General features: G+C 43.2%; 1 protein-coding gene across 7 annotated transcripts in view; it reads left to right on the forward strand.

Moving 5' to 3' along the window:
• Window positions 1-22,238, forward strand: part of LOC113571424 (cysteine-rich motor neuron 1 protein-like) — a 38,265-nt gene extending 16,027 nt beyond the window's left edge. The window contains exons 4-16 of one of the 7 annotated variants that reach the window (XM_035532860.1): window positions 321-560; window positions 4,737-4,916; window positions 7,349-7,552; window positions 9,825-9,953; window positions 10,536-10,686; window positions 13,475-13,596; window positions 16,141-16,374; window positions 17,037-17,270; window positions 18,112-18,333; window positions 18,997-19,128; window positions 19,598-19,767; window positions 20,239-20,461; window positions 20,666-22,238. In XM_035532860.1, coding sequence (XP_035388753.1) covers window positions 321-560; window positions 4,737-4,916; window positions 7,349-7,552; window positions 9,825-9,953; window positions 10,536-10,686; window positions 13,475-13,596; window positions 16,141-16,374; window positions 17,037-17,270; window positions 18,112-18,333; window positions 18,997-19,128; window positions 19,598-19,767; window positions 20,239-20,430 — 2,210 coding nt within the window. In that variant the 3' untranslated portion in view covers window positions 20,431-20,461; window positions 20,666-22,238. Of the gene's footprint in view, window positions 1-320; window positions 561-4,736; window positions 4,917-7,348; window positions 7,553-9,824; window positions 9,954-10,535; window positions 10,687-13,474; window positions 13,597-16,140; window positions 16,375-17,036; window positions 17,271-18,111; window positions 18,334-18,996; window positions 19,129-19,597; window positions 19,768-20,238 lie in introns of all 7 variants that reach the window. The other 6 variants (XM_035532861.1, XM_035532859.1, XM_035532863.1 and 3 more) reach the window with 6 other exon arrangements.
• Window positions 22,239-22,472: the final 234 nt, after the last annotated feature.

Consider the following 22,472-nt stretch of genomic DNA (forward strand, 5'->3'; position numbering starts at 1 on the left):
ACAGATTGCTTGGCAAACAAAAAGATGGGCCAACGTGCTGTTTTCCTGAAATCTATATACATTGCCATGGATGAGGAACAGGAATTGTGAGGATCTCTGGGGTATGGATCTGTGTTCTCATGCCATAAAGCTGCCAGTGAGAGGTAGAGTTAGACCTGGTGACAGGGGCAGTCCTGCCAGCCTGCAACCTGATCTTGTTCTCTCTCTCTTGCTCTTTTGTTCTTGTTCCTCACTGCTTCCAGTCACTCAGGTGGAAGGTGTTTGTGTCAGCAACTGGTATAGCATCTCATTCTCACCCTCTCTCTGTCCCTCTGCTCCAGTGGAACTGAAGTGTGCTGGGGTGACGTGCCCAACTCTGCCCATGCCCAACTGCCCACCAGACTCAGTACTGACCCGTGGCTACACGCCCCCTGCAGGCTGCTGCCCCACATTGCCAAACCAGTGTACCTGTGCACCGTGCTCCACCCAGCCAGAGTGTCCCAGTGGGCACAAGGCAGTGGTCATCAATGAGGGCACCGGGGCGCCAGGCAACTGTTGTCACACCTATGACTGCCAGAGAGGTAAGAGCACAGTAAGGTGGAGATGATTGATTGCACAATGTCACCACATACATACATACACACTGAGCAGGAAACACTCATCACACATCTCACTCAATGGGCACTTTATTAGGTACATTTGTCTTATAAGTGTATTTTCCATATATGTAACTACAGACTGTAGCCATTTTTTGGCATGCACAATTCTTCACAGTTGTGGGTGTTGAGTTTGTTCATGTTAATTAGGAACTGCAGTGTTCCTAGGGCTTTTAATTGTGTTAAACTGAGCAAACTGATGAGTTATAAGGAAATACACATCTGTACGGGTGAGTGAGTGAGTGAGTGAGAGTGAATGAATGCAGAGTCTGTTGCTTGCTAGCCCACCTAAGTTTACTTTGACTTTAAAAGCAGTTGTCATTCTATACCATTAACCAACTATTCACCAGAGAGCAAAGATTGCTGTGTGGTTTAATTAGAAAATATTCGTGCTCATAGTAGAGCACGAATTTGCAAAGAGTTCTTTAGAAGCAGGTGCCAAAATAAAAAAAAAAGGTCTAGGATGAGGTTCTACACTGTCAAACACTGTGTGTTTTGGTAGCACAGCAATAGAGTGCTTTTTTAAGATAGACTATGCCATATTCTACCTAGTTAATTCTAAACAAAATTTTAAACAAAATGTATGATTCACAAAATTTATGATTTTATTAACATTATTTTCCTTCATATAAATATATAATAATATATAATGTATAATATATAATAATGGTTCCCCTACCACCATGTCTCTTCAGTTTCTTCCCTGTTTTTCATCCAGTTAGACAAAATTGCAGTCCCTATTTTTAATATTTAAATTATATTAATTTTAATATTTATTAATTCACTTGCATCTTTTTATGGTTATCTAGTTATACAGTTACTCACTGTATAATATTTAAAATAAAAAGTGAATGTGCAAACAGAGAATCTGAGTTCCTGCATTTCTAATAACTGCAGCATCAAAGTCAAGCCTATCTAGCTAGCTTAGCTAAGGGCCCAAGTTCTAGTTCTGGGCGGTTTTCCAATGTAGCTAATATTACAATAAGCAGCCAAGCTAGGAATCAGCACATTCCAATTATGATGTCTTTTTGTGCCAAGGCCTTTTTCCCAAGGAATTCAGTGAGGCCAAGCTAGCGAGCTAGTTCAAGCTGACATTAGTTTAAGATAACATGTTAGCCTAGCTAACCCAGTAGCTAAGCTACATATAAAAATTAGCTTTAGGTCTGGTTTACCTGCAGGATCTCAAATCTGCTGCATATCAGTAATAGTTGTCTGTCATCTAAGTGTCATCTACTAATCATGAGAATGGGAGGGGGGGGCAACGAAAGGGGGAAATGTTTTATACACATTTTATTTTTGCTTAGCATTTTGCTCATGTTATCATGTAATTTATATTGAGAGCTGCATTTTTTTTTCTTCAAATTTAGGGGTACACACAGGGGTAAAGCCCGCACCCTCACCTCAGCTCACACACATGTGTCTGTAGGGGATGATCTGTAAGCAAGCCTGTAAGCTACAGTGTCTTGTGATCTCATGATGTAATATAGGCAGACCTGCTACACAACTAGCTGGTTAAAACTGCAAGAGTGCGGAAAGTGAGGGAGACAGTAAAGAGGGATGGAAATGAAAAGTGATCGAGTCAGTAATGCTGAGAATGAGACCATGTCAGACAGGGCCAGGGAGAGTGTGAGAAGAGGTAACACAGAGGGAAGGAAATGAAAATACATGTATAAGGTTTTTACACAGAGAAGGGGTCTTCACCCTTTCTGTGTACTTTGTGCTTAGTGTCAGACATTCCTCATTTTGCCAGCAGCCCAAATTCCCACTCTGGCCTCTCAACCCTGTTGTATATGTGCCCCATGTCCCAGAACTAATGGACTTAACAAGGAAAGCGCTTAGGTTACCAGTCGCACTCTGAGTTGAAGACTGGAGTCAAAGGCTTCACTTGTCCGCTGAGACATACACACACACATCCAAGTGAGGAAAGGGCAGTGGGTTCAACAGTTTATTGAGGGGTACGTGTATGGGCATGCGTCTGTCTATGAGAGACCGAGGTCTGTGAGAGAGCACATGAGGGTAAGAGAGGGTATGTATGTGGATGTTTCGATAAGGAGTGTCTCTTTCAGTGGCAGAGGGCACTTCATGGCCATTCAGGTGACCTCTGTTCTTGCGATTAGCTTCCAGATGACAGTGGTTCATGAACAATCACCAACATTCTTCATCTCAGTACATCCAATTTCATAAGAGTCACCTTAATTCTTTCAGGTTTAGTGTAGCCTGCTGCCTCTGCTTGGGTAAGAGAACAGTCGGGCCCATACTTTGTGCTTGCCTGTTAGATTAGTTGGTCTGCCAGCTGAGTGGTGAAAGCATCGTCAGAATTTGATTCAGTTGGGACTTCCCACAGTAATTGTTCTTGCCCATGGGAAAGAGTGGGAGTGAGGGAGCACCTACACTTTAATAGGAAAAGGCAGCAAATCTCGCAGGAGAAGGTCAGCTGGCTGCATTTTTCTGAAAGAACAAGCTGTTGCCCTTATATAATATTACATGTTATGAAATATTCTGTGAAGTGGGCTTGGATATCTTTACATTTTCTAATGCTGTGACGTTTGACCTCTATGCCTTTGTAAAAAAGAACTTTAGGATTAGCTTTTACAAGCACAGCAGAAATCACATGTGCGAGCATCCCATTACTTTACTTTACCTCACGAGCAGCATTACTTTGCTGGCGCAGTCCAATTCTCACCACAGCTCACAAGTGACACGAGCATGCAGGTGAAAGGAGGAGAGGAGAAAAGAGGCGCATCCTCTCTGTATTTTCCAATGGCTTTGTCCACCTGCTTTGCATTAGACAGTTCGAACTGGGTCATGCTCTCAGGCCTGCTTATCCATTCTGCTGAAGTATGCCCCACAGATGTGGCGGTTGCCATAGAGTACTGATGGCTTGTAGCAGGAACACATCTGTTAGAATCTGGACTTTTTATGACCAGTAGACTATGGTGATTCACACGTCTCCTGTAATACATCAAGCCCAAACTCTGATCTACTGTTATGTAATAGTGCCCATTTTTGGCTGCTGATTTGTGCCTGGCTGGATAGTAGCTGTATTTCAGTCATGATGTTAATGAAAGATTCAGAAGCAGCTTTTTGAATGTATTTTAGCTGCAAACATTGACATGTACATTTGTGCATTAATCTAATTAATAAAATCACCTTACTGACCAAGCTGTACTGTACATCCTGGATTTCCCATTGAAGTATAAGGTATGCTGTTTAAAAGCATCTACTTTTATGAAGTGTAACCCTGTCTCTTTTTGTTGATCAAGGATTGAAAGAAGTACCTTTGGAATTTTGCCAAGACAGTTGTGTCAGGCAAAAAAGTTGAGATGATCAATTTTGCAGATACCAGCAGCAAGTTACTGGATTGTACCATCACTTTTAACATGCTGAATTTTTGTCTAGCAGTAAAGTGGCCCAAAATTTCACCTTAAGGACATAGAGCTCTAGGAGCCAGCAGATTATACACAGAGCTAAAGAACATTTAACATGTTTTAAAAAACTAACATAAAAAATAGCTTTCTTGTAAGCAGTCCATTTTCCATCATGTCTCTGATGTTTGTTTGGCATTTCTTAAGCCTTTAAGTCCCAGCTTGATTTTTGAATTTAATCAGAAGAAATTTCTTAAGCACGTGATTTAAGGATGCTTGTGGCCATGGAGCTCAGTGAAAATGGAAATCAACTGTTCTGGTGCAGTGCGCAAACCCATGTGCTAATTGCTGTGCTGGGGGCATACAGGCTGTGGTGCAGGGCTGGTCCTGCAGCCAGAGCCTCATAGACAGCAGAGGTTTTTCTGTACTGACAGAGAGTTTTCACTTGGCCTGTCTGTGGCTCCGAACACTGTTTTCTTTAAACTAGACTAAGTGTACACTAGCTAATAATTTGGCGGCTTCTGAGCAGATCTGGCTTTATTGTATGAATACAATGTGTTTGATGAAGCTAAGCGATAACTGGCTACTTTGTGTATATGTTGGGGGAGGGGGGTGTATGTGGGTTGCTTTGTAGTATGTACATAGCCTGTTCAAATCCTGATCTTTACCTGATGATGGTAATGATGGCTTTCTTGGTTAAATACAGTATGTCTATGGCCCCCTTTCTTTTTGACAGTTTCACCCAGGTGTGTGCACAATGGAAAGGAGTACAAAGAAGGTGAAGTGTACCGCATGGAGCCCTGCTGGCTCTGCCAGTGTCGAGGAGGTATCTCCTTCTGCTCCAAGGCTGAATGTGCCGAGCTGGACTGCGAAAACTTCTATATCCCAGAGGGGGAATGCTGTCCTGTCTGCATAGGTACACTACATACCCTCATTCTTACTCATCCCCACCACGGGACAAGCACTACAAAACATTGTGCTCAGGCTGTGTCACTAACCTCCAAGAATATGAGCCAATACTATATGTTATGGCAAGTCCCTGATGACATCCATAAGACATGGCAGAAAGTTTTTATGAGCGATTTTGTATCCTGTTACCAGCATACAGTTTACAGTGGACAGATTGAATTTGAATTTATCTATGTAGCTTTTACATGTAGACTTAAGACTCTTTAACAGTGTGACTCACTTGGGCTATGCTGTATAAGGCAGTGAAAGTTGTCTGGTTTGATGAATGGCTATGCACAGGCCGGTTTCTATTAAAAAAACAGTGTTAAGGGGGAGCAGGGGGTTTTGGGCTGCTCCTCCTCTGTGGCTCCCTGGCTCTGTACAATGATTTTCTCCTCAACAATGTGCATTCCAAATCCAGACATGTACCGCAGTCATTAACGTGCTTTGAATAAACACCCAAGGCACTCAAAATGTGGAATGTCTCTAGCAAAAGGTTTTTGATATTTGGGAACCGAAGTAACAAAAGTACAGTAAAGTCTTATCAGAATAAAACTTTGAAGTAGGTCTCTTCAACACCCAGTTATTTGTTATTTTTGTTTTCATTACATCTATTAATGGGAAAAAGTTACAGGGGCCAACGAAGTGCATGGTTTGAACAATCATCACAAACCTTGCTAAACTATAGCTCCCTGAGATCAGTGTATCTGAAGCTCTCAAAAGGAAACTGGTTGGAAATGGATGGCATGGACAGTAAATAGCTTAGTAGCACATGTGGCTCCTGGACGTCCAGACGTCCCCTTAGTCAGAGTGAGAGTGTGTGTTCAGCAGACAGAGGTAGGAGCGGTGGTTCCAGGGGGTCAGAGTTGAGAGTCCCACCTGGAGCCCAAAGCACTCTAAAATGATAGAATGCTTTCCTCTCAGGATGTCCAAATAATGTCCGTCATCAGTACAGAAAGATTTTAAATGACAGCCACAATATGAAAATGAAGGATTAATGGAGCACTTCACCCATAGGGGAAGTCTGATCAAACCTGTACTTCACTTAATGAATGATTAGTCTCGGGGGCTGTTGCCTGCACTCGCTGAGTCCTTGTTCACTTTGAAGTTTAGGAAAATACCCTGAAGCAAACTGGAAGAAAGTGCAAGGTGAATCACTACAGTGAAGTAAGATAAGTAATTAATTACTCAAATTGGATTTTTGATTGAACTAACATTTTAAAGGAGTATAAAAGTAGAAGTAAGTGAGTGCATGCAGACACGCTGATGCTAGTTGGTCTAGGTCAGTGAGACACTCTTTCACACAAGCTTTTGATCATGCCATCCCAGCCCCATGGTGTGTCGTAGGCAAAACAAAATGTGTTGAGGCTGGGAATCCATTTTAATTTTATTAGAAAAAACTGCTTTGCCTTGCATAGGAACCATTATTAGTTACTGAAAGAAGGGAGACACCCATGGACTTTGAAATGAAATGTCTCTTTGCCATAGTAGTACTGTAAATTGAGTGAAGTTGATTTTTCACCATAAGCTCTAAACGAAGCATTTCTACACTTTACCTGCAGAACAGTAGGGAATAATATTTAAAGGAATCAAATTCATTTACCAATACCACATGATAAACAGATAAATCCACTGACAGGGCAGTCCATAAGCAAACTCTTTAAAATTGATTGCAAATAATAGCCTCTAAATCAAATGATAATTAAGTTTCTATTATTATTGCAAAAATAGTTATGTAAGAAGGTACATGACACACTACTGGAGTGAGTCAAGATTCATCCTTTGTTTCTCAGCAGTTCCCTGGGGCACCTTAGAAACTGCCTTTATTGTGAACTCAACAGAAAAAAGCACAAATCCCTATGCTTCCAGCACCCTTTGCCTCTTAATTTCGACCAGACTCTATTTAAACTGTTAGCAGAGCATGCTGAGACTGCTCCCAGCTTCAAATACAGGTGTAAATGTGTGTGTAATGCAACTAATGCTCTTAAGCTGTATTCTGGAGTGAAGGTGATAGCCGTGACCCCTGTACTGGTCTTTACCTTGAGCAGTTCACGGTCAAAGACCAAGCTAAAAGTGTTTGATAATGAGAGAAAGTGTTCAGTTTAACTTCTAAACACGATGCAGGAATGGTGGTGAATAGATCACTTAGATCACTTTTCCCTCACAAAACACATATAGAATGATTGTCCTCATTTAACCTATATTACCAATGACAAAATGGTGACTACTCCCAATTTTAGGTTTTCTTCTCTCTCAATATGCTTTCATCCCTTTCCTTAAACCCCGACATACCCATCCAGAACATTTTACATTTGCCCTGATCCACGCTGGGTCATAGTCAGGACTGAATGCGTTTCTTTCCCCTATCTGTCCATTTCTGCCCCTACGTGTGACGTGCAGATGTGGAACTAGTGTCAATGGGCAGCGCCAAGGTGAGCTGCTGGATGAACCACAAGCTGCGGCAGCGTGAGGAGCAGTGGAAGGAGGACGACTGCACCTTCTGCCAGTGTGTGGACGGGGAGCCCCACTGCACTGCCATGGCCTGCAAACAGAGCTGCCACAACCCAGTCAAGATCCCCGGGGAATGCTGCCCCTTCTGCGAGGGTATGTACACACACACACACACACACACACACACACACACACACACACACACGCACACATTCACAAACATCCCAACACACACACAGACACCAGAGTAGATGCAGATTAGCAACAAGAGAACATGTACACACATGCAAGTAGTCATGTGTTCCCTCTTTTTTGTTTAGTGTAATGACTGGTTTTATAAACCAAATTTTGTAAACCACTAAAACAAGTGCTGGCATGCACACATACCCAGACACATCCACATGAGCACACAGACTAAATATTAACACTCAACAAACAGTCCTATACCTAAACAGTGATATCCCAAACTCTCACATACACTCATTCACACTCTCTGTAGAGAGAGAAACTACTTAGTACCTCATCATTAAACCACTTGAGGCACATCAACTGTTTAAACGCAGACATTCAGCATGCTAGCCCAGGACTGTGGTCCTGACCAAAGGCCAAGAATTAAGCTTCATAAACTAACTAAAGACAGAGAGAGAACAGGCCTCAGTAGACAGCTACAGCTTACAACCACTGATCTTAAGCACCTAATAGTAACTTGAAAAGATACAGTAAAGAGACAATGTACCTAAAACTAATGACAGCTACACACATTTACACATAAGGAGATATGAAAATAAGTCTTCTTATCTGAGGCTATGTCACCCAGAAATACATCCGAGCCACCTTAAAGCTCATATAGCCTGTAGGACAAAAAATGTACAGACCTGAAGCACAGATTTTTATCAGTGAAGTAAACAATGTTGTTCTACCTCACAGTAGTGGTTTGTGATGCAACCTGTAAGTGATTGCAATGGGTAAAATATGTTCTTGGACTTTTCTTGCTGGTGATTGGTCTTAATTACATTGGTCTTAATTACAATTGAAGACTGTAATTAAAGATGTTCAACGATTTTCAGTAATTAAACCAACATATCCAAACATGGTCTGTGTGACGAATATAGAGCTTTGCACCAATAGGGACAGTACAGCAATTTTGTTGCTCAAACACACCTGAGTATTGGCTCATCTGGGCCTGATGTTTTTGAAATCATGAAACTGACCAGAATTGGGTACGATGGGTCTGTGATTACATAGGACTAGATTCATTATTGGGCTTTATCTCCAGAGTTTCAGGAAGCTGACTTTTTCGGCTTATAACAGGAACTCACTTACACACACATCATTAAATTGTTTGACTGTTTGGAGTATGTTAGGAGCAGCTGGCATCAATTTGGAGATCTTACTTTAAGTGGGAAGATAAGTCACTGAGCTCTTGTAGATCATCACATCACAAGTACAGTTGTTTTGTATTATGGTTCTTGGGCCACTGCCTGTGTTAGATCTCACTATTCCAGAGCTCATTAGCGATCCTGTACCATCAGGACGCATGTCTCCCTCACAGTAGCTCATTACAGGAGGCCCACAGGCATTCACCGGACTGCAGTAGCTTTGCCCATTATTGGCTGAACCTGCCAGTTGGAGGCAGAGCTACCTTCTTTAAGTGCAGAATATCACTTGCAGTCGATGTAATTAGATACAGCTCCTTTTCATTCTCTGCTTGCCAGCACGCACAGGTATTTTGTGAGCTGCCACTTGCCACCCCAGTACTGGGACGCACAGCAAGCATGGCACCCATGGCACATAGATGCGGCCTCCATTTTAACATAATTTCAGCACTAAAAGATGATGTCATTTTTTTGGTAGGACTGCTCATTCATTAATACAGCCAGATAAGAAGAATTCAGAGGGATAACTACAGTTGCGTTTATCTGTAATCACTGGAAGCTGGGGGTGCTGCTGCCAGTGGTGTTAGCTTAAGCAATGTTGTTAGCAAGATTTCCAGGCATATAGTGCTTGTGTGGAGTTAAAAGAATTAAAGAACAATAGGTTCCTGACTCTGTGCTAAGTGGTGGTGTATGAAAATACAAAGCTGACATTGTGAAAGTATTAAAGTTGGTCTTGCTCTTATTTTTCTTAAATATTCATTTGTCCAGCCACTTGACAAATTAGTGATGCAAACTGCTGTGCCTCCACATTGAAAGAAGCTAATTTATGGAACAGATCGGGGTTCTGATGTCTGTTACATTTTAAGAAAATATAAATTGATTTTATTAAAATTGAGCGTGGTTTCTTATTTTTTCCTCAAAGTCAGATCAGCAAAGGTAAGGAGAAGAGAGGTTTTAGTCACATGGTGAATGTTTGCTAACTTCTCATAAAGGTCCTGTCTCTGTCGAGAAACATGAGGAACTAATCATCTTTTCACGTGTTCTTTCAGAACCCTCCTATGAGACGGTGAGCCCATTATTGTGTCCCCCACTGGAAAACTGCTCCCTGTCAGGACAAGACTGCCCATTTGGCTTTCAGCAGGACAACAACGGCTGCCTACTGTGCCAGTGTCTCAGCAGTACGTTGAAGTTGCTCGCTTAGGCTTTTTTAAAATAGTGAGATCTGGACACTGGACCCCCACCCCCCAGTGCATATTGCATTCACTTCAGGTCAAACAGCTAACAACCACTGATGGTTTTCCAGTCTGGATAAATCACATTCATACGGTGTAGGTGTTTCAGTAGCGACACCCAAATCTACCAGTCCCATAAAGAACACAAGCACAGCTGACCTGCAGCCCAGCCTGCTGCCATAACCATGGCCCCGTGGTGCAGAGCTAAGAGCCACGCCCGAGCATATGTTTTGGCGAGCACAAGCATAGCGCAGCGCAAGTAAACTCTAGCTCAGTACACCGCAAACACTACAAATGTATCATCCTGGACCCTTCTCCACTTCACACAGTCACTTGATCACAGAGCCTCTTCCCATGATATGGAGCTTACAAGGCAATTTCATACCAACCAGAGGGACCTCATTCTATATGTGTGCTTTTCAGGGCAGGGCTATGACTTGAGAACTCTGGCCTAACTGCTTTCACTGCTGTTGCATGCACAGTTGTATACACTTCCACATTTGAGTGCCTTTTATTTGGCTGTATCAGATGACTCCTGCACTGAACTGTCCAAGTACTGCACCCTGCAGTGCCCTATGGGATACAGGAAGGATGACTTTGGATGTGAAGTATGCAAGTGCAGTATGTTGACCAGGTGTAGACCTCTGACCTGCAGCAAGACCTGCCCGTATGGATATATGTAAGTCTTCTGAAATTATTCTTCTGTTGTGGTCTAGAAACAGTTAAGACTACCCAAACAGAGTGTAAGGGAATCTATTCACTCAAGTCAGCAGAACAAAACAATCTTAATGTCCTGGATCCTCTCTTAGTCAATTAATTCTCTGTCAGTGCCAGGAGAGCGATCAGGAGGCAGGTACAGAGAGAGGTGTCAGGTCAGACCAGAGAGGAGAGATTTTTCAGGCCTAACTGCTACACTAATGACTGCCCTGTTGGAGATCAAAGGGGCTTGACTTGTAGTCGTATAACCCTGTAGTCATATTATCCTGGCCCCGGCCTGTGCTTGGAATTGCTTGGCCTTCCCCCCGCCCCTGATCACTGCCTGCACTCCCTCAGCTGAGCCAAACATCTGGAAGTTCTCCTCTTCTCTCAGCTCCCCACAGAGCCTCACCCCCAGGCCAGCCTCTTGTCATTTCATAAAACTCCCCTGCATTTCAAAATGATGGTCAAAAAGCCAGTGTCACAAAAGCTTTCGTTGTGTACCGTACGTGAAATTCTCTAGTATCTAAACTGCACTCCGAGGAGCCTCTGTTGGAGATGAGACTGGCAGGACGTTCACTGGCTGCCAGGGTCCACCTCAGGGAAGATGGGACTATGAAGCATGGCGTTCATCCCACTGAGCTACAGCTTTTAAGAGGCCCTCAGAATCCCTTGCTAGGCCGTGGTGGTCTGAAACTTCCGTTCAGTCATCCCTCTGGGTGAGAGCTGTGTTTATAGTGGCTCATGAAAAGACGAGGCCAAGGCACGCAGCTTTGAACACATTTGTTGTTTTTGAAGCACAGTTCTGGATTTGTATGGGTTTGCAGTGTTGGCGACCCCTCCCGAAATGATAAATCAATAGTCAATCCCACAATGAGCTGCAAATGACTACTGCAGGAGGGCGGTGTCACTTCCTTTGATGCACTGTCACTGGTTCAGTAATGCAGCACGTGGGAATTTCAAATGGTTAGAAGGGTTTGATGGCTCCCTTACAAAAAAATCTCATAGTCCCATGCAAAGATGGGAACAGCACTGGAACAGTAGTGGTAAGAACATGGGCCTTGAATTTTGGCTCAAGCAAACTCAAAAGAAAGGAGTGTGGGTGAAGGAAAAGTACAAGCCTTCCTCACTGAGCGTGCATACAACGTGCAGTGGGGGGTCTTTTTGGCCAGACATTTGGCATAGCAGTGCACTCCCGGGCTCCTAACAATGGAGGACTTAGAACGTTTCCCCTTCTCAATAGGGCTAAAACATCATTGGATCTGACAGGACATAACAGGATGGTCTGCGGGGGCCTACGGGAATTTGTGCCCAGCTAGAAGAAATCCCCAGTGAAATTCCACAGGCTGACCCCAAACAAAGCCTGAGCCCAGAGGTTGCGGGACGCCCCGTCTCTGTGTTTGTACACAGCAGTCTGGGAGGGGCTGATGGAAAGGCATATGGGATGCACTGTCTCCTAATGAAGTCTCCATCAGGGGTCAGGGAAAAGGGAGGGAGGTCAGAGAACAGGAAGTGGCAAGAGTGATATGCAGCAATAAAAAAATATTTTACAGAGAAGGAGAGAGTGAACGTGAGAGGAAGACTGTGTGAAACAAAAACCATGCAGCCCCACAGCGAGCAGACTTATGAGTGCAGCACAGAGGTGCCTTTCCGACATTCGGATGTTGAAAACAACAAGTGCTTCTCCTCGGAACATGGTCCCATATGAAGGGAAGAGTGAAGTGGGCCAGGGAGACTGGATGCTTTGTTAGAGCTGGAAAGGTGTGCACACAGCAGGGATCTCACGTGTTTCTTGGTGCTGCTTTTATCTGGACTCTTCAAAGGGAAGTAATATAGTGAGGAGGAAAGCAGAACCATATGCCCCTGTGTACCAGGCTTGACCATCTGGCTCACCCGTCTTCAGAAAGCCTTCACAACGAGCAACTGAGCACAGAGGATTCAGTTATTATGGCCTACTGTATGGGCATGTATCAGTCAAGCTGTTAAAGCTTGATGGGGGCGGATGTTATGTGTCTGTTTGGATAGTGGTGGCATCACGATGTGCCACTGTGTGCATTCTAAATTTTCATATTGTGACTTGGGAAGTGGGCAGATTTCAGTCAAATAAATGGCTATGTGATATGTTTTGATCTTTTTCTTTTTTTTACTTGACGTTTGTGACTGAGCTTCCAAAAGGGACATGGGCCAAGACATGCTCTAGTTGGTTATGACTTGGGCTCAGTGTGTTGGGCTTATGTTTGTTGCCAGTTAAGGGAGATTTGATAAAGCTCGCAGTGTGTTTGCCTCCATGGGGGGGGGGGGGGGTGTTCAGAAAGAAGAAAGCATGAGATTGTCTAGGTTAGCCATGTTGATGAAAGGAACAAAAAGAAAAAGACACTTTCTTGTATTCCCTCACCGAGTTCACTTGCTTACTATAGTCTTCCATAGAGTGTTCCATTCAAGGAGTATTTATAGCAACAGTTGATGAAATAAGTGAGTGTGCAATACTGGTACGGTATTATGTGCCTCATGTACTCAGACACATACTGTACTACCCATCTAACGCAACCGAAGCTACGCAGCTCAGCTGCCAATGTATTTTTTAAAATTTATTTCAGTTCTGAAAAGATTCTAGTTATAATGCCAGTGTTTCAATCTTTTTATATTGTTTATATTTTAAAGGAGTAGTATGAGAACTTAACTGCCTTTGCATGATAAGCTACAAGAACTGTGGATGAGCCTGTGTGCAGCGTGAGTGGCTCCAGTTCATCGTGCAATCATGTGTCCCTCAGGAGGAACAAGCACGGCTGCGAGATGTGCCGCTGCATAAAGTGCCCCCCCTTTACCTGCGAAAAGCAGTGTCACCATGGCTACAAGCAGAACCGGAAGGGATGTGGTGTGTGCCTTTGCAAAGGTGAGTGTTCATTCACAACTTCCATTTCTTATGATGAGGCATAGCTGCCGTTTTATGCCCCTTGATAGTTTTTCAGCAAGAGTTAAATGTGTAGGTCCCGCTTGTGCCACCCACATAGCTCTGACCTGTCAAGAAATTGACTCCACAAGACGTCTGAAGGTGTCCTATGGTATCTGGCACCAAAACATCAGCAGCAGATCCTTTAAGATCTGTAAATTGTCAGGTGGGATCAGACTTGTTTTGTCCAGCACATCCCAGAGATGAATGATACGACTGAGAAATTGGGGAATTTGTAGGCTAGGTTAAGAGCATGAACTCTGTCATGTTCCTCAAAACACTCATGTGGTAGGTCACATTATCTTGCTAAAAGAGGCCACTGCCCTTAGGGAGCACTGTTGTTGAAGAGGTGTACTTGGTCTGCAACAAGGTTTGGGTAGATGGTAATTGTCAATGTAACGTCTACATGAATCCCAGGACCCAAAGTATCAAAGCAGAACATTGCCCAGAGCATCACACTGGCTCTGTCGGCTTTCCTTGCCTTGCCAACACATTGATTGGCTCTGTTGGCTTGCATTCTTCCCATAGTGCATTCTGGTACCTTCTACTCCATAAGTAAGTGACATACACACCCCAGGCCATCCACATGATGTAAACAAAACTGTGATCCATCAGACCAGGCACCTTCTTCCATTATTCCATGGTCCAGTTTTGATGCTCATGTGCCCATTGTAGGCACTTTCAGCAGTGAGTGGTGCCAACATGGGCACTCTGACCGGTCTGCAATTATACGGTTCCATATATAACAAGTTGCTGCATATGTACTGTGTGTTCTAACACTTTTGTGTCAAGCAGTTCCAGCCATTGTAGCTCTTCTATTAGATCAAACAAGATTGGCTAGCCTTCACTCCCACATGCATCAGTGAGGCTTGGGCACTCAGACTCTGTCACTGGTTCTTCAGTTGTCCTTCCTTGAATCACTTTTGTAGGTACTAAAAACTGCATACCTGTAACACCCCACAAAACCTGTGGTTTTGGAGATGCTCTCCCCCAGTCATCTAGCCAGCATAATTTGACCTTTGTCATAGTCGCTCATATCTTTACACTGGCCCCTTTGTCCTACTTTTCCTGCAACACTGACTGTTCACTTGCTGCCTAATATATGCCATCCCTTGGCAAGTGCCATTGTATTGAGATAATCAATGTTATTCACCTGTCAGTGATTTAATGTTATGGCTAATGTGTGTATTGGGTATATACATATACATATAGATTTCAGTAAAAATTACATATAAATATTTGTAGAATGAGTAGAGGGATTTTTGTTTGCCCTGTTATATTGTGCAGAACCAGCACTCTTCATTCTACTGTGCGGCAGCAGATCTCACTCTACCACTCGTGTTGCCGTGATTGCTGCTTCTCTAAATAATTACAGCAGTGGAGCCACATGGAGCTGCTCACCAGTTGTAATCCAGTTGTAATCCACTACAGCAGCCAGATGTCCATTTGGCAACTTATATGGGAATCCTAAGAGTATCTGTTTCAGGGAAAAATTACACACTTGTGTTTTTAATAAGTATATTCACACTGTAGTAAACAGTGTAGTGGCATGAGCTTTTGCCTTCAGCCGTAGTGAAGCCTCATCTGGTCTGCAGCAGTACTCATGCCCCCAGTCACAGGGCTACGTGAGCATGGTTCCTCTGCGGGAACAGGCTGAAATCTAAGGGCATTGTACTTTGGTAGCAGATATGTAGAGATATGAGGCTTTTCTTGTAAATGTTGTCAGGTACTCAGGTACTTTTCAAAATAAATGATAAATCATGTCCTTGCTGGAGTCCCTCTGAGGGAAGCAGGATAAGCACGGGCCATGACCCATTGATCTTATAATATGCTAAGTTTCAACTGAAATAAATAAGGGGTAGCCAATTGCATTCATGAAGGTTTTGCAGAAGCACATTTTAATTGTTCTAGTCTTAATTTCTGTTATTTATAGAAATTTGTTTTTGCTTGTGAACCCCCATACAAGGTCTCTATTTATTGAAATATCTGGATCAGAGGACTTTCAAATATCAAATGCAGAAACTTTAATAAACAAATAAACAAAGGCTTGTTTGGGGAAGTAAAACAAACACGTGTCTGGCTTATGACTGTAGTTGGGTTACATGACAGATGTGCAAATAACATTAACCTTAAACTACTAGAAATATTGTCTGATGCTCAGTGCGAATTTTATTTTGAATCAAAAGTGAAGGGAAATGGCTAAAATGATTTGCAGAAAAGCTAAAAATGTATTATTGAGTTTTTCAATAGTCATATGCCATCAATGGTTTTTACCTTGGTCAAGGGCTTATACCTTGTTGGATGAAAATAAGAATGAAGTGTGAACTGTTAAACCTGAACAGGCTTGATCTCTTATAAATTCCAATGGCTTGGGGATATAATTTCCTCCATTGAAAGTACACCCCAGTGCTTGCCAAAATAAATCTCATGCCAGGGCTCTCCCACCTCATTTAGAGCTCTGTCTTTGTGTGTGTGTGTGCCTTTCAGAGAGCGAGCCTGCCCTTAGCACTCCCGCACCCCCCCCGCCGGCTCGCTACTGTCTGAGCGCGAGCGGGCAGCGTCTGGAGGAGGGTGAGAGCTGGCATGATGGTTGCCGGGACTGCTACTGCAACGCTGGCCGTGAGATGTGCATCCTGATCTCCTGCCCCGTGCCTACCTGCGCTCACCCTGTACTCAGGCATAACCAGTGCTGCCCCACCTGCGAGGGTATGGATGAGCTAGGTCTGCACACTGTTCCACACTACAGTCCAAATGAATTAACCATAGAATGATGGGTTAGTCAAGTTCTCGGATCAGTGCAGAGTATGGAGGATGGTTTGTGTGCTGCAGGGTTTAGGTAGGCCATGGTTTTTTTTTGGAAACTTCAGAAAGCTTGGTGAATTTTGCTAGTAGATGTCTCAACAGGGAACCCATCCCCCAGTCCAGAAGGGTACTCAAGAGCACAATTCAGTCATGTAGTCTCATTCACCGCTCATCCTAAATGTCTTCTAACATCAGTGTGCAAAATAAAAACATGAATCACAAAGCAAACACACCACACCCACAAACCAAGTAAACCAGCCACTGTTCAACCTCAACGGGCAGCCGAGTGGAAAGTGAGGGAATAAACCCCACCAAACCCAAACACCACATCTGACAGCCTGTTCCCTCACTATCACTCCCTTGTTTCTTAAATGCTTTCAAGCTATATACTACATGAAATGCTCTTTATTCTCACTAGATCAGTTTTAGACAGCTTACTAAAAAAGTTTCTTAGCACTATTGGATTGGTTTCTTTTCCTCAAAATGTACAGTATGTGTTTGGGTAAATGTGGATTCTAGCTAGTGTGGTTTATTTATAGAGTACTACCTAGCCCTGACTAGGTTTCATTCATTATTAACAGTTTGGGTGTCTGATACAGAGGAGTCAGGCAGCGGGCAGCCTGAGGGAGTGGACATGGTGGTGTGCCGAGCGCCAGGCGGGGGACTTTACGTGGAGGGGGAGACGTGGAACCTGGATGCCTGCACCCGCTGCACGTGCAGACAGGGCCGTGTGCTGTGTGACACGGAAATGTGTCCCCCCACCCTGTGCCACGTTCCGACCCGGGGCAAGGACACCTGCTGCCATGTCTGCCCAGGTACTTCTGCACACACACACACACACACAAACTTGCACACACACTATTTTTAGTTGACTGCTCATTTAAAAGCCGGCTAATGTGCAGGCATAGGCTTCAAATAGCGTTTAAGAGCTCAGCTGTAATGAGACCGTAAACAACACCTGCTATTTCCACTTACTTTTTTTCTTCTGACACATTTTTTGGAGCATATGTGTGCGAAAACCAGTGGACGGCAAGCTGAGGAAACGTATGGTTTCATAAGCACGTGATTCTGCAGCTAAGCTCCAGACCATTGAACCCACTGGCTTGAACTGGAGGTCTTTTCATGCCCTCAGGGGCAAGAAACACATGTGGCTTTTTTTCACCCTCTTTGTGCTCTCCATCAGACGACCAGTCATGTGTGCACCCCCCATCCCCCCACTCCCCGTAGTAAACAGCAGAACGGCCTCCACCATCCTTCAGACCTGCTTGACGTCCTGAGAAACTCCCAGCACTCTCTGTGAACCATCTGTCCAGTTTATCAGCCCATCTTGCATCTAAATGCAGATTATCCAATTCAGTGCTTTGATGAATAGAGGGGCCCCCACAGCAGGAACGTGGGAACAGCTCAAATTTTTAAACACGTTCACAGTGATGCAAAGTGCAGTTGGCATGAGTGCACCACTTTGGTTGCTGGTCGGCAACTGAACCACAAGCCCCGAGTCTTATCAGTGCGGAATTTGTGGAGGAATTTCACAGCAGTGAAATTAAAAGAATGAGTATCAAAGTATGATTTGCCCAATTTCTTGATTTTAAATTGTTTTACCATGTAGCAGAAAGGAAGATTTCTATGTTAAACCTGTCCCTGTCTATTCTACAGAGGACGTGCTCAGTCCCCTACTCCCGGTTAACACCAGCCAACGAGATTACTGCATCTCCAGCGACGGTGATGTCCTATTGGCCGGGGATTCGTGGAAACCTAATGCCTGTACCAGTTGCGTCTGCAACAACGGGACCATTCAGTGCTTCTCGCAGCGGTGCCCAGTGGTGAGATGCAGGGTGCCAGTTCTACGCAAGGGCCAGTGCTGTCCACGCTGCCTGGGTGAGTCAGTACAGGCTTGGAGCTGCTGCAGGGAAACTGGGTCATTTCTGAAGTCATTTCAACCATTATTGATACGAGCAGTTTCCCCCCAAAATATTGCCAAATATATACAAAAGCTAGATAATCCTTTTGCGAATGAATTATGCAGTAAGGTCTCTAGCTTTCCTTCACCATGTTAGAGCTCACGTGGGCTTCAGGAATTCATGTGTTCCACAAATTCATTGGTGGCTCTGTGAGGCTGACTCTGTGGAAGGGTCAGAGTCATGCATGCCTCAGGCCCTACACAGTGAGGCTCCACCAACCCCGGTCTGAACCACAACAACATTCCTCTGCCACCTGCGCATTCACGTGTCCTTCCTGTCTGCCATGGAAGGAGAGCACTGCTCATAGCATGAGGGGAAAATCAATAGATCACTCAGGTGGGGGAAACTGAGGCATGTACATTGTTGTAATTCGCAGCCATTTCATTTTTCGTGTCAGTGTTGCCAGCGGCAAGGGATATGTGAATATGTCATCATGACATGCAACAAGTCACAATGCTCAGATTAACAGTCCAGGGTCAAATGACATTATTTGATAAGACTGACGACCATTTTGTGAGGTTGCTTGCGATAAAAACAAAACAACATGCAATCAACTATTTTCTTTGTCTACTTGCCACAGAGGTCACAACAGCTGCAGTGCCAATGATGACATCTACCACAACAGGCACAGCCAACGAAACCGCTACCATGGGTGAAAGCGGTTTTGTTCAGATTACCATGCACACGATCCCTCCCGTTGTGGCAGTTACAGGTACTACCCAACCACAGGTCCCACCTCCACAACATCCACACTCAGGGGTAGATACAACCATAGTTATGTTATGACCATACAGAAGACTCTATTAAAGCATTTGTCATACTTTTACAGCCATTAGGGCACACTGGGTGGATGAGGGTTTTCATATAACTAAGATATGTAGGTGGAACTGCCTTCCAAATCGAACTGAATGTAAACTTCCACATACTGATGAAATGGCAAAGCTCTGTGGATTGTGGATTTACTTTTCAGAAAGAATTGAGATTGTAGTTTGTAGCATGTTACTATGCTTGTATAGAAACAATGTCAGACATACTGATGGTCAAAGGAAACATCTAAAGGCTTGTTAAGAGTTTTTCCTTTTCAGTTGATTAGAAGGTGTATTACATAGCCAGTATCAGGGCGTTTGTTTTTGTGCATGTATTTCAACTGATGCAAAACTCATCTCTTTAACATGGAAAAGGTTCAAGCCAGGACTACCCAAGCCTGACAGAAATGTCCCTCATCTACCAATCAGCAGCCTGGATTCTGGCTGGCCTCCTCTTGGCTATAGTCATTTTCCTCATTGTGGCAGTTCTCATAAACTACAAGAAGAAGTGGGTCCAGATGTCCTGCTATAGCGCACCCAAAAAGGTGAGCATGCACTCCTAAAGGCTTTGTTAACAGAAATATGACCACTTAACAGGACCTAAATCATCTCAATGGAACAAAGTAAAAATATTATAAAGTTAGTAAATGAAGGTTTTTTGTATTTTAATAGATAAGCTTCCATAGTCCTTATAACTCATCAACATGTCTTTCATGCAGTTAACTTGAAATTATCCACCACTGACTAAGTGGGGAAGGACATATTAGAAAACAATATTACAACAAGATTTAAGTATTTTCACAACATTCCCACAAAAACAAATTAAGACATGGGAACTGTAATTAATCTCAGATTTTTTTACAAGATACTGTTCTAGCTAAACCTTCACCACAGTTTGTAAAGCGTGCTGCTGCGTCAAATCGCTGGCGGATTTTAGGTTTTTTCCCGCTTCCTGTCCTGAAAGCAAGCAGCGTTCCTTTATGAAGGCCTTTGGAAAATATCCTGTTTCTCCCCAGACTGTGATCCTGAAGAAGCACGTGAATAAGAACTCTGTTGTGTACATGGAACCGTCCATGGAGAACAAGTTCCAGAGCATGAAGAGCGACTGTAGCCCACCCTTCCCCCTGGAGGCGAGCATGCACTGCGGGGGGCGCTTCAGCATCCCACGGGCTAAACTCGACAACAGCCACGCCAGGGTCCCACATTAGAGCCGCCCCCCCCCCAAAACACGGCGCTCAGGTCAGGACCATGGGACGTTTCTTTTCATCTCACTCAAGTTTCTCACACCATCCATGGACATCATGTGAGAAGCTCACACTACATGCTGAGGATCCTTCTGCTCTGCTGCCAATTCACTTAAAGGCTCTTTGGTCTCAGATGAGAAAAGTGTTGTGAAACGTGTAATGTCTTGTTTTATTATATAGTTCTCTTTTTTGCCTCTAGGACCATATTTTGGAGCTTTAAAGTCTCCTCAGAGCCATCTCAGGAGCAAAGCAGAGGGAAATGCTGTACTTTAATGGATGTGGATGACTCCACATCTATGCTGAGCAAATGGCTTAAAAGTTATGGACCTTTGACTAGGAACATCACCAGATTATTGCCTCTTTAAAGACAGCTACACTTACTTTTAAAATGTCCATCTTCAAAACATGCTTTAGGTCAGGAGTTCTGTTCCAAGGGTTAACGGCAAACTTGGCTGGATGTCTATTTACTGTGACACCATTGGAGTGAGTCAATTGCTTGGCTGACTTACTTTGGCAGGATAAAAATAGCTGGGCCCTACTATGACTGAACTGTATTTATTACACTCAAAATAACTGTCCCCGCAAGAGGAGGAAGAATTTGCCCAACCTCTGGTTTACATCTATTCATCTTTTACTTGTATTACCTATAGTCTTACACCTAGCCACTTCTATGCTTTCTGTTACAGCTTCCTCTCAAGTGGTAAGACACAGAACCCAGGCAAGGATGAGATGGCGTAATAGAAAATAAACCATCTTTAATACTGGAAAGACATGATTGAATCTGCTTTTACTAAGGAAATAAGTAAATACTCTTTTATACATTTCAGTCATTGTGAGCTAGTTGGCATCAATACAACTACTACACTGACTACCATGAACTTCAAAGAACAAAATGAACTTTGTCTTGCATTTCAGTCTGGTGTGCTAGGCCAGCACCATTTCTTTTACTTTTGGCTATAGCATATTTGATGTAGGCAAAACAACTGAAAAGCCAGTCCAAATGCTTGGGTATAATGGTTAAATTACATCCAGTATTTATACCTACATCATGTAATGACCTGATTATGTCAGGTCTGTAGCATTACTGTCCATGAGACTAAAGGAGGAGCACCTTGATTACAGCATTTCTTATAGGATCAACTGTTTACCAAATAGTCATGAAATATTCCTGAAAGGAGTGGTGTATGGACAGGGATGTTATGCATTTCTATAAAGATAATAACATTGCAAAATCTCAGTGTTTATGTTTGGTGCAAAAGCCCAAAATTTATGAGCATTAAATAACAGATATTAATAAGATTCTGGACCCATTTTTTAAAAATTTGCATCCTGTCATAAGGAGTGTTGCAATTAGGGGGCTGACAGTGGGAATGGAGACAGGATAGACAAAGCAGTGAGAAACGTTTAGGCTGTTTAGAATCACAGCTGTTGGAGGCCATATGCAGTTCATATTTCCTAACTGTAAAAAAGGTAGATAAACCATAGATGAAGAGTACCTTATTTATTTTTTCACATAGTTTATTTATTAATACTAAACTCTAGTTTGAGTAACGGAAATGTGTGGCATTTGGATGTTGATGGAATACTAGTAGCCAAAGCTGCTGTACCTTTGATTTTGTAAACCATTTCCATTTTTATCTGCTTTGTATTCTTTATTCTTATTTATTTTTCTTTTTGCTTATTGTAAATACATATTTCGCAGATGTTTATTGCAACATTTACACATTTTGAAAAACGTTATTAAAATCTATTGTGTGATCACTGTCGTGTGACCCCATTTTCAGTTTTTTAAATCATGTGACCACTGCAAGAACCCACAAGGTTTTATCTTGACACTTGGGATCTAGATTTGCTGCCTAACTTACTCAATAAATTGGTAATTAATAACTGCCCATAAAGACATCTGGATGATGAGGCAATCAGTGTGGTTACAAATCAGAACACAGAAGCAGACTGAAATCAGAACAGACTAAATTCAACACTGAGGTTCAAAGAGCGGCATTAAA

This window comes from Electrophorus electricus, chromosome 13, assembly GCF_013358815.1.
Source record: "Electrophorus electricus isolate fEleEle1 chromosome 13, fEleEle1.pri, whole genome shotgun sequence".
Lineage (NCBI taxonomy): Eukaryota > Metazoa > Chordata > Actinopteri > Gymnotiformes > Gymnotidae > Electrophorus > Electrophorus electricus.